The sequence below is a fragment of the Xyrauchen texanus genome, chromosome 35 (assembly GCF_025860055.1).
Source record: "Xyrauchen texanus isolate HMW12.3.18 chromosome 35, RBS_HiC_50CHRs, whole genome shotgun sequence".
In the NCBI taxonomy this organism is placed as follows: domain Eukaryota; kingdom Metazoa; phylum Chordata; class Actinopteri; order Cypriniformes; family Catostomidae; genus Xyrauchen; species Xyrauchen texanus.
This window is the reverse complement of record NC_068310.1, coordinates 33,784,945-33,797,546: the sequence shown is the minus strand read 5'-3', so window position 1 is coordinate 33,797,546 and position 12,602 is coordinate 33,784,945. Positions and strand designations below refer to the sequence as shown.

Below are 12,602 nucleotides of genomic sequence, written 5' to 3'. Positions count from 1 at the left end.
CCTATCCCCTGAGAGGAAGAGGCCACAGGCTTTATCTGTAAGGATTAGCTCAGTGTTTGCAGCACTCCTGGGTTTGTGGCGAGGGAAATTACCTGATACAAGACTGGTGGTCAGACATATGCACGCACAGGCAAAATGCAACAGTCATATTTCATGTGCCAACATCTCTACAACTGCCTGAAATATCTTATCTTGTAACTGTCACTGCAGGAAATACGATAATTCGCATATGAAGGCATTGGTTAACTGATGCATGGTGGATATCAGCTACTGGCCCGAAATCAAATATCACATGTATAATATCTGCTCTGTGAACACTTTTTTTCCTGCATTACACTGAAAACATTAGATATGATGCGATAAGAGAAAACAAGGTACTGACTATACAGCAGAAGACTGTGCAGTTTAGGTGGACTGTTTGCACTGCACTGTCATGCACAGTACAGGTATTGCTACAATAACATTTTTGATTCATGTTGAAGGAACAGTCCAGCTAAAAATGAACATTCTAGCTTTATTTACTCACCCTATGTCATCCCGAACCTGTATGACTTTCCTCTTTGGCGTAACACAAAAGGGGATATTTTCTTTGAAGAATATCTCTTATCTAAACTGAAAAATAAAAAATAGAATTGTGGTGAAGCAAATACAGCAGATAAGATCAAGTACTTTCTGCACTGAACAAGTTAAAGTGTGAACTTGAAAATATTAAGTCAATTCTGCATTTGTACTCTCAGTTCAACAGGTAAAAATGTATTCTCTAGCTTATAAGTAAATCTTCATTATGATCGTTTATTATCTTAACAATGTATAATCATTTCAATCCTAAAGTAGAAAACCTTGTCACATCCAGTACATTTGCTAATTTGAGTACATTTAAAAAATACAAAAATCAGTAAGTTTACTTAACTTTTCGAAGCTGGTGTTTCCAGCATGCAAACAAAAGTGTTGAGGTCTAAGCGCGCACAAGCGCGGCTTTATAGCAAGTGTTTATCGCAAGTAATGCAAGGTGATGGCGTCTAATAGACTACATGATATGCATCAAGCGTCCTGGTGGAAGACTTCCATATTCCACGTGATACAAGATTAAACGTGTTTATAAAGAACGTTCAAAATGTGAAACATTCAAATAAATTGTTCACTTAAGTTTAAGTACCATGTACATCAGACTTGTATTTAAAAGTTGCTGCATTAACTGAAATGTAGTTACCTTTACTCACTCACTTTAATCATTATTATGTCATGAAATTAAGTAGATCTTACTAATTTTCTACCATTCAAATTTACTTAGAAAAAACGTAAAAATTAAGTAAATCATACAGGTCATATTTATTTTCAGTGCATATAGATCAGGGCTGTCAGGCTCCAAAAAAACACAAAAAAAGCTCCATTCTTATTGCATGCCCTTTCGACATATCAATAACGTTAAATATCAATAACGTTATAGATATCTGTAATCTGCACTCACACTAGTGAAAACCAAATTTCTGATATCAAAAATGAGCATTTTCACTAGATGAACGATTAAACATAATCCGATTGACAAAGGTAGAATTTTGGCCATTACCCCATTTAACCGTTGCATGTAAACAACATTACTGGCTTTCTTATCAGGTTATTCAATGTGCGCGGGTGCCGTGCGTATGACTGTTCACGTTTTGACATCAAAAGCAGAGAATACAGTGATGATTTCAGACTTCATTTTGTTGTAATTGTGCTTAATGACAGTATTTTCATTTCGGATAGAACTATTCCTTAAATACTAATCAGTATGAATCCTTAACCCTCAGTATGAGCAATAATGCTTGCCTTAGCAAATACCACCAATATCTTCACACAAATGATCAAAGCAAATCAGTGAAAATGGGAACACATTTATTTCAATATCCCCGGTGGAAGATAAAACCGGAATGGTCATCATTTGGTTTGATGCGTAACTTATGAAACTTCTGTGGAAGTTAAAAACAACAGGAAAGAAACTTTTAATTTCTTCTCAAAAACAGAAAAAACAACGTTGACTCTTTCAACATAAACACAAATTATTCAACTTGAACAAATATAATGAAATCAAAGTCAAATTGTGTTAAAGGAACAGTTCACCCAAAAATGGCAATAATCGCATCTTTAACCAACAAACTTGTATGACATTCTTTCTCCTGTGGAACACCAATGAAAATATTTGGAAGGATGTACTGTACTGTATGAGGTGGTTCTGTCCCTACAATGCAAGACACAAAACTTTCAAGCTCCAAAAAGACACAAAGAATCACTGTAAACAATATTTCTATAGTAAAACCATGTTTCCGCCAAAATACTCGGAACTGCCATAGTTACTACTATGTTGAGAAAACTATCGTTTTTGTTTGAACTATCCCTTTATTATTTGCGTAACTATGAATCGTCAACTGCATTGGAGTCTGAAAATATGTGGTGAGGTGAAAGATGGTATATGTTAACTTGTTGGTCTTGTGTTGAAATGGTCAGGGGAAGACTTTCAACAAGAACGACCCCTGGTGGACCAATATCTAAAGTATCTTCAGGTAAGGCTTGCTTAGACACATCATGAGATGTGCCATCAATGTTCAGGGTTTCTTTAGAGGTGGCGATCGAGGGATTCGCTTCTGTTACCACAGTAACTTCAGTTCCTCCTTCCTGAATGAGTGTATGAAGGCTTTCAAGGTCAGAACAAGAAGTGATGAAGGTGTGGGTGGCATCTGAAGCCGAGTCAGAGCAGGAAGTGATTAATTTTTGAGTAGCCCCACTGGTTTGAGCAGCAGTTTCAACTGTCTGAAAGGTGCTTTCTTCAGGGAGTAAAACCGTCTGGTGCTCAAGGCTGCTCCCTGGTGTTGAGGCAGCAATGTGCTGCCCAGGTGCGAGCATGCTGACATGCTGTATTATGGGGTTCAAAAGCACGTTGTGATCCTCGGGACTTAGCAGAACCGTTCCAACTTTTGCGGCGGCTACATCCACTGACGCTCGGACAAAAGTTTCCTCCGGTCCACTAGATGGCACTACGATGATGTTAAGATGTGTTCTGCTGTAGGCTGAAGACATGTTGGTTTCAACGCTGGCTTGTCCTACTTCCTGCACGGACTGTTTGGCAGCGGTTTGTGACACTGTCCACCCCCGATTAAGACTTTGTTGTTGTGCATCTCTATTATGCTGCCTCTTGTGGCAGCGAAGAGAATCTTCCCTTACGAACGAAGCCTCGCACAAGTCACAACGAAATGCTCGTGCTGCCTCTAATCTTGCACGTTTAGGCGGCTCCTCCCCAACCCCACCGCCCCGTCCTGACCTTTTTTGTCTGTCCAGCTTATCTGCGTGACACTTCCTCCTGTGAATTAACAAATTACTGGGCTGCTTGCTCGCAAAAGAACAGTGTTCACATTTAAAGGGCCGCTCATCCGAGTGCACCCGTTTGTGGATCTTGAGCGCCCCCTTGCTGGAGCAGGAGTAACTGCACTCACTGCACTGTAGTGGCTGGGGGGGCTGGTGCTCACGGGAATGGTGTCGTAGGGAGGTTTTGGTGGAACACTGGAATTCACACTCAGAGCAGCGAAAGGAGTCAATGCCGCTGTGTTTAAGCTCGATGTGTGGTTTTAAATTGGCCTTCATGGCACAGCGGTACTCACAGAGGTCGCATTTATAAGGCTTCTCACCAGAGTGGACCCGACTATGGCGCTTCAAGTCGGAGTTGACCTTGAATTTGGCGTCACACTGATTACACTGGAACGGGGCATCACCTAAGGAGAAACATCCGAAGATATGAAATGCGAATAAGCATACCATAATATTTACTATTTGTTCTTCTCCATTACAAAAATTATCAAATATTTTTAAATGCAAAAATGCATCAATTATTAGCAACTTAATAAAAAGTAATGAAAGTGCTATCAAAAACGAATGTATTGACAATAATAGTAGGTTATTGGTCATAATTTACTCACCCACATTGTACTAAACCAAAATGATATTGTTTCTTCCATAAAACAAAACAGGATATGTTTAGCAAAATGTTCATGCACCATAATAGCGCCAATAAAGTACACCATACAACTTCTACATTATATTCCAAGTCTCCTGAAAATATACAATAGATTTGTATGACGACTTGACAGAATGAGTTTTAAGCGCTATGGCAGAGGTCAGGATTTTGAGTAAATAATGAATGAAAATTACATTTACATAGCGCTTTTCTGACACTACACTCAAAGCGCTTTAAACAATAAACAGGGGACACTCCTCAACCACCACCGGTGTGCAGTATCCACATGGATGTTGCGTCAGAAGCCATAGTGCGCCAGTATGCTCGCCACATACCAGCTATTGGTGGAGAGGAGAGAGTAGAGTGATACAGCCAATTAATGGAAGGGGATTATTAAGAAGCCATGATTGATAAGGGCCAATGGGGGGAATTTGGATTTGAATTTGGTTACACCCCTACTCTTTTCAAGAAGTGTCCTAGGATTTTTAATGAGAGTCAGACCTCGGTTTAACTTATCACCCAAAATAGTTCCCATTACTATACTGGGACATAAGGACCTACACAGACTGCTGGACTCCCTAATACCTCTGTGTGTGTGTGTGTGTGTGTGTGTGTGTGTGTGTGTGTGTGTATATATATATTAAATAATGAGTTTAATTTAGTTCTGTCCTCACACATAGTTATTGTATGACTTAAGAATACATTTCAATATAGTGCACAAGTCCTCCAAACCACTTTCATAATACTTTTATTTTGCTTTTATGATGGGCTGACAATTCAACACAGAATTTAGGTTGATTAATCGTGCCCCTGGACTGTAATAAAGACTTTTTATACCATTGGAGCAATTCAAGCTTGAAGTACCACAAGTTTTCAGCAGGGGGCAGTAAGTGAAACTCCAGCACAATGTGCAGCTGTACAGAGAACAAGCCACACTAAGGTTAGCTTGACACTAGCTACAGCACAAGATGAGTACATGTTCTCACATTCAAACACTGCTTGACAGAGCGCAGATCTCAAAAGTTTCTAAGTTTCAAACAACGTTGAACTTTACACAATGACATAAAATTGCTGTTTATGATATGATGCAACCCAAATATTACACTGCTAAAGTGTTCGTCTGAGTGTTCGTCTGAAGCATGTGTACACTGACACGCAATTAGAATAAGGACATATTATAAATTTTCTCGGACAGATTGACGAATTCAAGTGCAAAATGGATTGCTGTGGACTGTAGGCCAATTATAGGCTTAAGTTTTATTGAGGGATTTTATTTAAATAAACAATAAATTTCCTTCTAAAGCCACTTTTTGTATTGCTTTGCCAATGCTTCACTGGTCTGCCACAATAATGTATTGCATTTATATTATCTAAATTATATTATATATAATTATTTAAATATAACTATAATTGTTTAATCATTACATATTAAATTATTATTTGACAGCCTTTCTTGGGAAATATTTACATATGTGATCAGCATATCATCATATTTAATTTGATTAAATATTTTAATTGATTGACAGCCCTACTTTTATGTCATTTTTGGAGCTCAACAGCTCCCACTTCATTTACTTTCGTGGTAAAACTCACTGTAAAGAGCAGACTGGACATTTTACTAAACTCTCCTGCTTCATGAAAGAAATAAAGTCGTATGGGTATGAAATGGCATGATAGTGAGTAAATAATAACAGAATTTGTATTTTTGGTTCAACTATTCCTTCAATCTGAGGATATTTTGAATAAATGCACATAAATTCTGCACAGGGTTGTTTAGATAAATATTGCATTTCTATGTGCTCAAATCATGGATTGTCCTCACCTGTGTGAGATCGAAGGTGAACGGTGAGCTGGCTGGAATTGCGGCTGGCATACGGGCATATCTGACACTTAAAGGGTCTCTCGTCATAGTGGACACGAAGATGCTTCTTCAAACTACTGCTGTCGGCCGCCGCATATGAGCAGTACTTACACTTGTGCGGTTTCTCTCCCGTGTGCAAACGGCTGTGAAGATTCAGTTTATCGCGACGGCTGAAGCGTTTATGACAGAGTTCACACTCGAACGGCCTCTCACCTGCAGAACAAAATCAGTTCTCAGAACTCTGATATTCTTTCTGATATGACGACATAAACAAATGGGTAATCACTCACCTGTGTGCGTTAATAAATGTCTCTCCATGTCTTTTTGGCCATGCTGGGTTTTGAATGTACATCCTAAGGGCACACAACGAAATAAAACACCTCTTAAGAACCATGCAGGGAAAATTATTAAATGATACTTCATATATAAATACACTACCAGTCAAAAACGTATTTATTATGGGCATTCCAGCATCCTGGAAAGCTATTTATGCTATTTATGAGTTTCAATGTATGCAACAAATACAAATCTGTGTTATTGACACTAACCTGTGAAGGTGCATGTGTGTCGTTTTTGAGTTAGTGCAGGTTTTAGCTTTTTGGAGGGGGTCTTCTGGGTTTTGGAGAGGCTCTTTTTGACTTTTGAAACACAATTATAAAAAAATACATGCACATTGTGTGAGTGTTCTATATACTGTAGTAGATGGCGACACCTTTTAGTAAAAGAAGTAGTCTAGTGTTATACGGCAATTTAAACCATCAACAGTGACATAAGTGGATAGACATTAGACAAACCTTTGGCTCCAGCATTTCTTGGTGATATATGACTTGAAGGTATCTGGCAGCCAGTTTGCTTGTGCGTAAGAAAGAGTTTAATGTTGTTGTACTGCTGTTTGCAGAAGCCGCAGATGTGAATGTCTGGACTCACTTCTACTAACAGGTGGTTTATTGCTGAGCAATGACAACAAACATAAAACAGCACAACATTAAATGAGAATAAAGATACAGTATCAATAAGCATGGATCTGATAAACCCTTCAAAACAAACACAAAGTATTTTAAATCATTTTAGATCACTAACAAAATGCCATGTAGTAAGTACAATGGTGATGTTATGGCTCTATGATACCTTGGCAGTATTATATTTCTTGGAGATGTACCATGGCAATACCAAGGTTTTGCATGTTACGATGGTAGTAATTTGGATGTAAACATAATGGTACATGAAAATGCCAATCAAGTACTATTGTATTGTCATCTGATGCCATCTTTGTACCAAGGTACCTCCACAAAACTAGCCACTTTCATTAACACTCGTTTGTATAGCAAATTGAGCAACAATACTGCATGAAATTTAGCCTATAGTTTAAGTTTACTGTTATTATTATTATAATAGATCATTAACCCTTGTGCGTCAATAAAACAAAAGTTACTCAGAGGTCCTTAAGAGGACAAAAATGTCTATTAAACTGCCATAATAATATTATATATTAATATTATTTTCCACTTTCAATTAGTTTTTTTTTTTAACCAACATCAGTCCTGATCATAACTACCAAATATTCATTAATTTTCAGGATTTTAACCCTTTAAATGCCAGTTTGTTTATATAATGCCACTGTTGTTTTTAATGAGAAAAAAAAAAAAAAAACACACACAAAATGAATTATTGTCCATATACTAAATGTTAAAGGGAAATTCTTCTTCGGATTATCACAGTCTGGGATATGTCAATGATTAGCAAAAACATTGACTTTGATGAATTATTATTTTTGTGCAATGTCAGTTTTAAAAAACATGATATACACTCACCTAAAGGATTATTAGGAACACCTGTTCAATTTCTCATTAATGCAATTATCTAATCAACCAATCACATGGCAGTGATTGGCAGTGATCCAGAAGACTGGAAAAACGTTGCCTGGTCTGATGAGTCTCGATTTCTGTTGAGACATTCAGATGGTAGAGTCAGAATTTGGCGTAAACAGAATGAGAACATGGATCCATCATGCCTTGTTACCACTGTGCAGGCTGGTGGTGGTGGTGTAATGGTGTGGGGGATGTTTTCTTGGCACACTTTAGGCCCCTTAGTGCCAATTGGGCATCGTTTAAATGCCACTGCCTACCTGAGCATTGTTTCTGACCATGTCCATCCCTTTATGGCCACCATGTACCCATCCTCTGATGCTACGTCCAGCAGGATAATGCACCATGTCACAAAGCTCGAATCATTTCAAATTGGTTTCTTGAACATGACAATGAGTTCACTGTACTAAAATGGCCCCACAGTCACCAGATCTCAACCCAATAGAGCATCTTTGGGATGTGGTGGAACGGGAGCTTCGTGCCCTGGATGTGCATCCCACAAATCTCCATCAACTGCAAGATGCTATCCTATCAATATGGGCCAACATTTCTAAAGAATGCTTTCAGCACCTTGTTGAATCAATGCCACGTAGAATTAAGGCAGTTCTGAAGGCGAAAGGGGGTCAAACACAGTATTAGTATGGTATTCCTAATAATCCTTTAGGTGAGTGTATTCATTTTATTTTCCACAGTCACTGACTTAGATTTTTTAACCAACATCAGTCCTGAACATAAAGGATTTACATAATGCCGCTGTTGTTTTTTCACACACACACACACACACACACACACACACACACACACACACACACACACACACACACACACACACACACACACTTTTAGCTGCACCATTTATACAATTGGCCTGCAGTGCTCTGTAACACAGCAAACAGAGAATAGGAAAAAAGCATGTATTTGCTCCATATGCTAAACATGAGAAAAATGGCGCCATCTGGTGGAAAATATATAAAAAAAATATATATATATACATTTTGGAAGCCAGGGCTCCGGAATGAAAGCATAATATCATAGAATTCATGATTTTATGCTTTAATGGTACTGGGATCAAATATTATGTTAATAACATTAGTTTTAATGGGGGACATGTTTGTAATGAAGGTCCAATTTTTTGTGTAAACACTGTATTATAGATGTATTATAAAAACTGATGTTGAAATATCAAAATTCCCCCCAAAATACACACATATGGCAAATATGCCGTTGGCATTAACACAGCCAGAATGATCGAGAAAGCAAAAATGAAAAAGACAAAAATGTCCCGAAGGTCGCACAAGGGTTCAGATAAGCAGCATTTATTCACACTCATGACTTGTCTGCAAACATATCAAACATAAACATAATGACCAAGCTGGATCGATGCTTCCTTTCCTAAAAACAGAATTTCTGTATTTTACATGACATTTATAAGTAACATGAAACGTGTATTTTTATTCATTTATGACTACTTTACCTTCGCCGTTAAATGAGGCCATCTGGATAAAGGTGTCAGCTGTGATTCTCAGTCAGAGACATGGACTGATGTTTCAATTAATCATCTATTCGAAGTGACATTGTTGAAATCAATATGTTCAGTATTTTATAATACTTAGCGACTTGTTGTGTTGTGTCCTGTTCGACGGTGTTGCTGGTTTTGCGACAGTGTGAACTGCTTAACGGTAAACAGAATTTCTTCTCTGCAGCGTTTTCAAGTGAACCGGGAGCAGCGCCGCTTGCAATTTTTTAATTATTTTATATGATTTATTTGATTGGAAATATAAATATTTTATATAATTTTAATATAAAATAAAACACATTAAATATTAAAAAATATGTATATATAAAACATAACATGTTGCTATTATTATAGTAAATAATAAAATAATAAATAAAAACGTAATACATATGTAACATTTAGCAATTCAATCAAATATATAGTATAGTTTGTTCTATTTTTATTTAAAAGTAAAAGTCCTCTTTTTTAGGCAACTGAAGAATTCATAATAATATTCAGTGACTACCATTTTGTGTTCATCTAAACTGGACCCAGTCCAATGAAAGCTGTATGTGAGAGTCTTTTCACAGGTTTTAAAATAGTTTTTCTTGTTTTTAAGGCACTTTTAACCAAATGATATAGTCGTACACTTGCACATATAGGCCCTACGTCTCAGTCTCCACATACTACACTATGCCATGTTATCAGTTTAGACTGTCCAAATGGTATTGTCGTCATCATCAATGTCAGTGATATTATCTGTCAGCATGTTTAAATGTTTCTGTCAAAGCGTCTACAATCCCACTCAAATCTCAGGTTTGTGCTCTTGTCTAAAAATTGCTGTCATACGTTATGAGATCACACTTTGTTCTCAGTGCACAGAAACTAGTTTATAGTTTCTAAAGCCATGGACCATATGTGTGTGTACCAGCAATTGTCTCTGTGTTCCCCTGTGAGACATGAGGAACAATATGGAGATGAGTGGCCCTGTCACTTCATTTTAACCCAGCTGAGCTCAACAGCTGCACACAGCTGCCTAATGACTGCAGGCTGTCAGAAGACATCTCAGTGCTCACACATGCAGACTGGAGTTTTAATTGCTCACTGTCAGGATTTTGGCTTGTGGTAGTTGCATTAGATGAGCACACTGGGGCATCAGTGCTGCATTATTCGCCTGGAACTCCGGGGCAGCATAATACCTGCAGTGTGTGACAGGTATCCCATGAAGGTACATTTGAGCACCACTTTGATACTGAAGGTGGTTCTTACATAGCCACCTGGGAGGAAACAAAAAAAAACGGTTTGGCATTTAGATTTAGTTTCTTTACAGACTTTGAATTATATTGTTTTTCTTAATTTTTAATTATGAATTAATTAATGTTCTATTATGATATTGATATGTATAATTCATCTCATTAGTTTGGTTATTATAAATGAACATTTTCTTATTATGTTATTTATGTCAGGTTATTATAATCTATTATGAATATTATTTTATCTAATTTATATACAGTATATAGATATAATTATATATTTACATTCAAATTACATTTTGAATATTTATTAATGTTATTAGTATTTTTAAGAATATAAATATATAGTTTTATTATTGATTTATTCATATTAAGTTATTACACTTATTCATGATATTGATTTATTTGATTAATTTCATTAATGTTGTATTATAAATATTTTTTGTAAGTTATTATAATAATAGGACTTTGAGTAACATTATTTTATATTATATATAAATATACTGGATAGTCTATTGAATTAATTTAATATTATAATAATTTATTTATTAATGGTTTTAAGAATATAAATGTAGATTGTATCATTGATTTATTAATATTAATTTATTATACTAATTTTGAGTTATAATATCGATTTTTTATTTTATAATTGTAGTTATTATAAATGCAAAAATACTATATATATATATATATATATATATATATATATATATATATATATATATATATATATATCATTTTGAGTATTATATATATATTAATAGTTATTAGATTAAAATATAAATAATTGAATTTATCAATGTTTTTATTACTGTTACGAATAATATATTGAATTGTTATTAGATGTAGTGATCATTTTTAATCATAATATACTTTTATGGTGTTTGGTGTATACTTTTTAAAATTCTGGAAAAAAAGCAATTAGTTGTTATTATTCATCATTATTATTAAAGTGATCTTAAATAGGCCTAAAACTCAGGGCTGGCTCCACAGTGGGCCTGGCCCATCATATCATTAGGTTGGCCCACTCTGGCAACCAGCAACCAACCAACTACGGCCCACCTCACATCTTAGAGCTAATGCCGGGCCTGCTAATACTACTAAATTGGAGCACAATAGTGATAGTCTCACTAAAAAGAATCATTTAGGCAGTATATGTGTATCCATCCCCGTTAGCAGAGGACATACTGACTCCCACATTCATTTCTGTGAGTTATATTCAATCAAATATTTACATAGAGTTCTTAGTCACCTCGGGCCATTCTTCTCAGGTTGTGGTGTGAAGGGTGTGAGTAATCCCACTCATCATTAATTTATGTGTAATTTCTATTCCCAGGTGCAGTGATTCAGAGTCAGATCATATCTGCATTTTCAGATGCCCATATTGTCAAACACAATATATCATATCTTTATATCAAAGATATGAAGGGCACTGTCGTCAAAAAATATGGATAAAAATGCTTAACCATATTTACCACATCTGACATTCAAAAAAGTTAGTGATATTCTGTGTGCTTTTAATATATGATGTTGTAAGGTTTCTGGACTGCAACAGGTGAGTTTTGCCATTAGTCAAATATTTTCTTGTTTTCTTGTCTAGTTTTTGAGATTGTAACACATAATAAGTATTTTCAAGAGATGTAGCAAGAAATTCTGAAAACATTAAAGTTAACTTGAAACGGTGTTTACAACCTAATTTACTTCCTGTATCTGACAGATTTTCAAGTGAAACCCGATAGTCAATGAGAAAACTTGTAGGACGGGACTTTATTTGACCCATCAAGAATATATTGCGTTATGAAATGTGGGTGTTATATAAGAATGGAGCCAAATGGTTGGATAATAGGAGTTGAAAAAGTAACATGCACCAGTAGGGGCTTGGTAGCTCAGCGGTTGTAAAGGTGCTGACTACCACCCGTGGAGTCGTGAGTTCGAATCCAGTGTGTGCTGAGTGAATCCAGCCAGGTCTCCATAGCAACCAATTTGCCCGGTTGCTAGGGTGGGTAGTGTCACATTGGGTTTACCTCCTTGTGTTTGCTATAATGTGGTTCTCACTGTCAGTGGAGTGTGTGGCGAGTTGTGCGCGGAGAATAGCATGAAGCCTCCACACGCGCTAGGTCTCCGCGGCAACGTGCTCAACAAG

The 12,602-nt window shown here is 36.4% G+C and overlaps 1 protein-coding gene across 1 annotated transcript; it reads right to left on the bottom strand.

The window, feature by feature from the left end:
- Positions 1 to 993: 993 nt before the first annotated feature.
- LOC127629257 (zinc finger protein 64-like) lies at positions 994 to 9,358 on the bottom strand. The gene is made up of 6 exons (XM_052106405.1): positions 9,186 to 9,358; positions 6,641 to 6,796; positions 6,395 to 6,484; positions 6,137 to 6,199; positions 5,808 to 6,059; positions 994 to 3,743 (listed from the first exon to the last, which is right to left on the bottom strand). Exons 1-6 carry the CDS (start codon positions 9,205 to 9,207, stop codon positions 2,392 to 2,394), a joined length of 1,935 nt encoding a protein of 644 aa, XP_051962365.1. The 5' UTR covers positions 9,208 to 9,358; the 3' UTR covers positions 994 to 2,391.
- Positions 9,359 to 12,602: the final 3,244 nt, after the last annotated feature.

Excerpts from the sequence above, each read along its gene's own strand:
- LOC127629257 (XM_052106405.1), bottom strand. The coding sequence starts at position 9,207 with ATGGCCTCATTTAACGGCGAAG. Across the intron at positions 6,485-6,640 it reads AAGAAATGCTGGAGCCAAAG|TCAAAAAGAGCCTCTCCAAA; the intron begins GTTTGTCTAATG and ends GTGTTTCAAAAG. Across the intron at positions 6,060-6,136 it reads ACATTTATTAACGCACACAG|GTGAGAGGCCGTTCGAGTGT; the intron begins GTGAGTGATTAC and ends TTTGTTCTGCAG.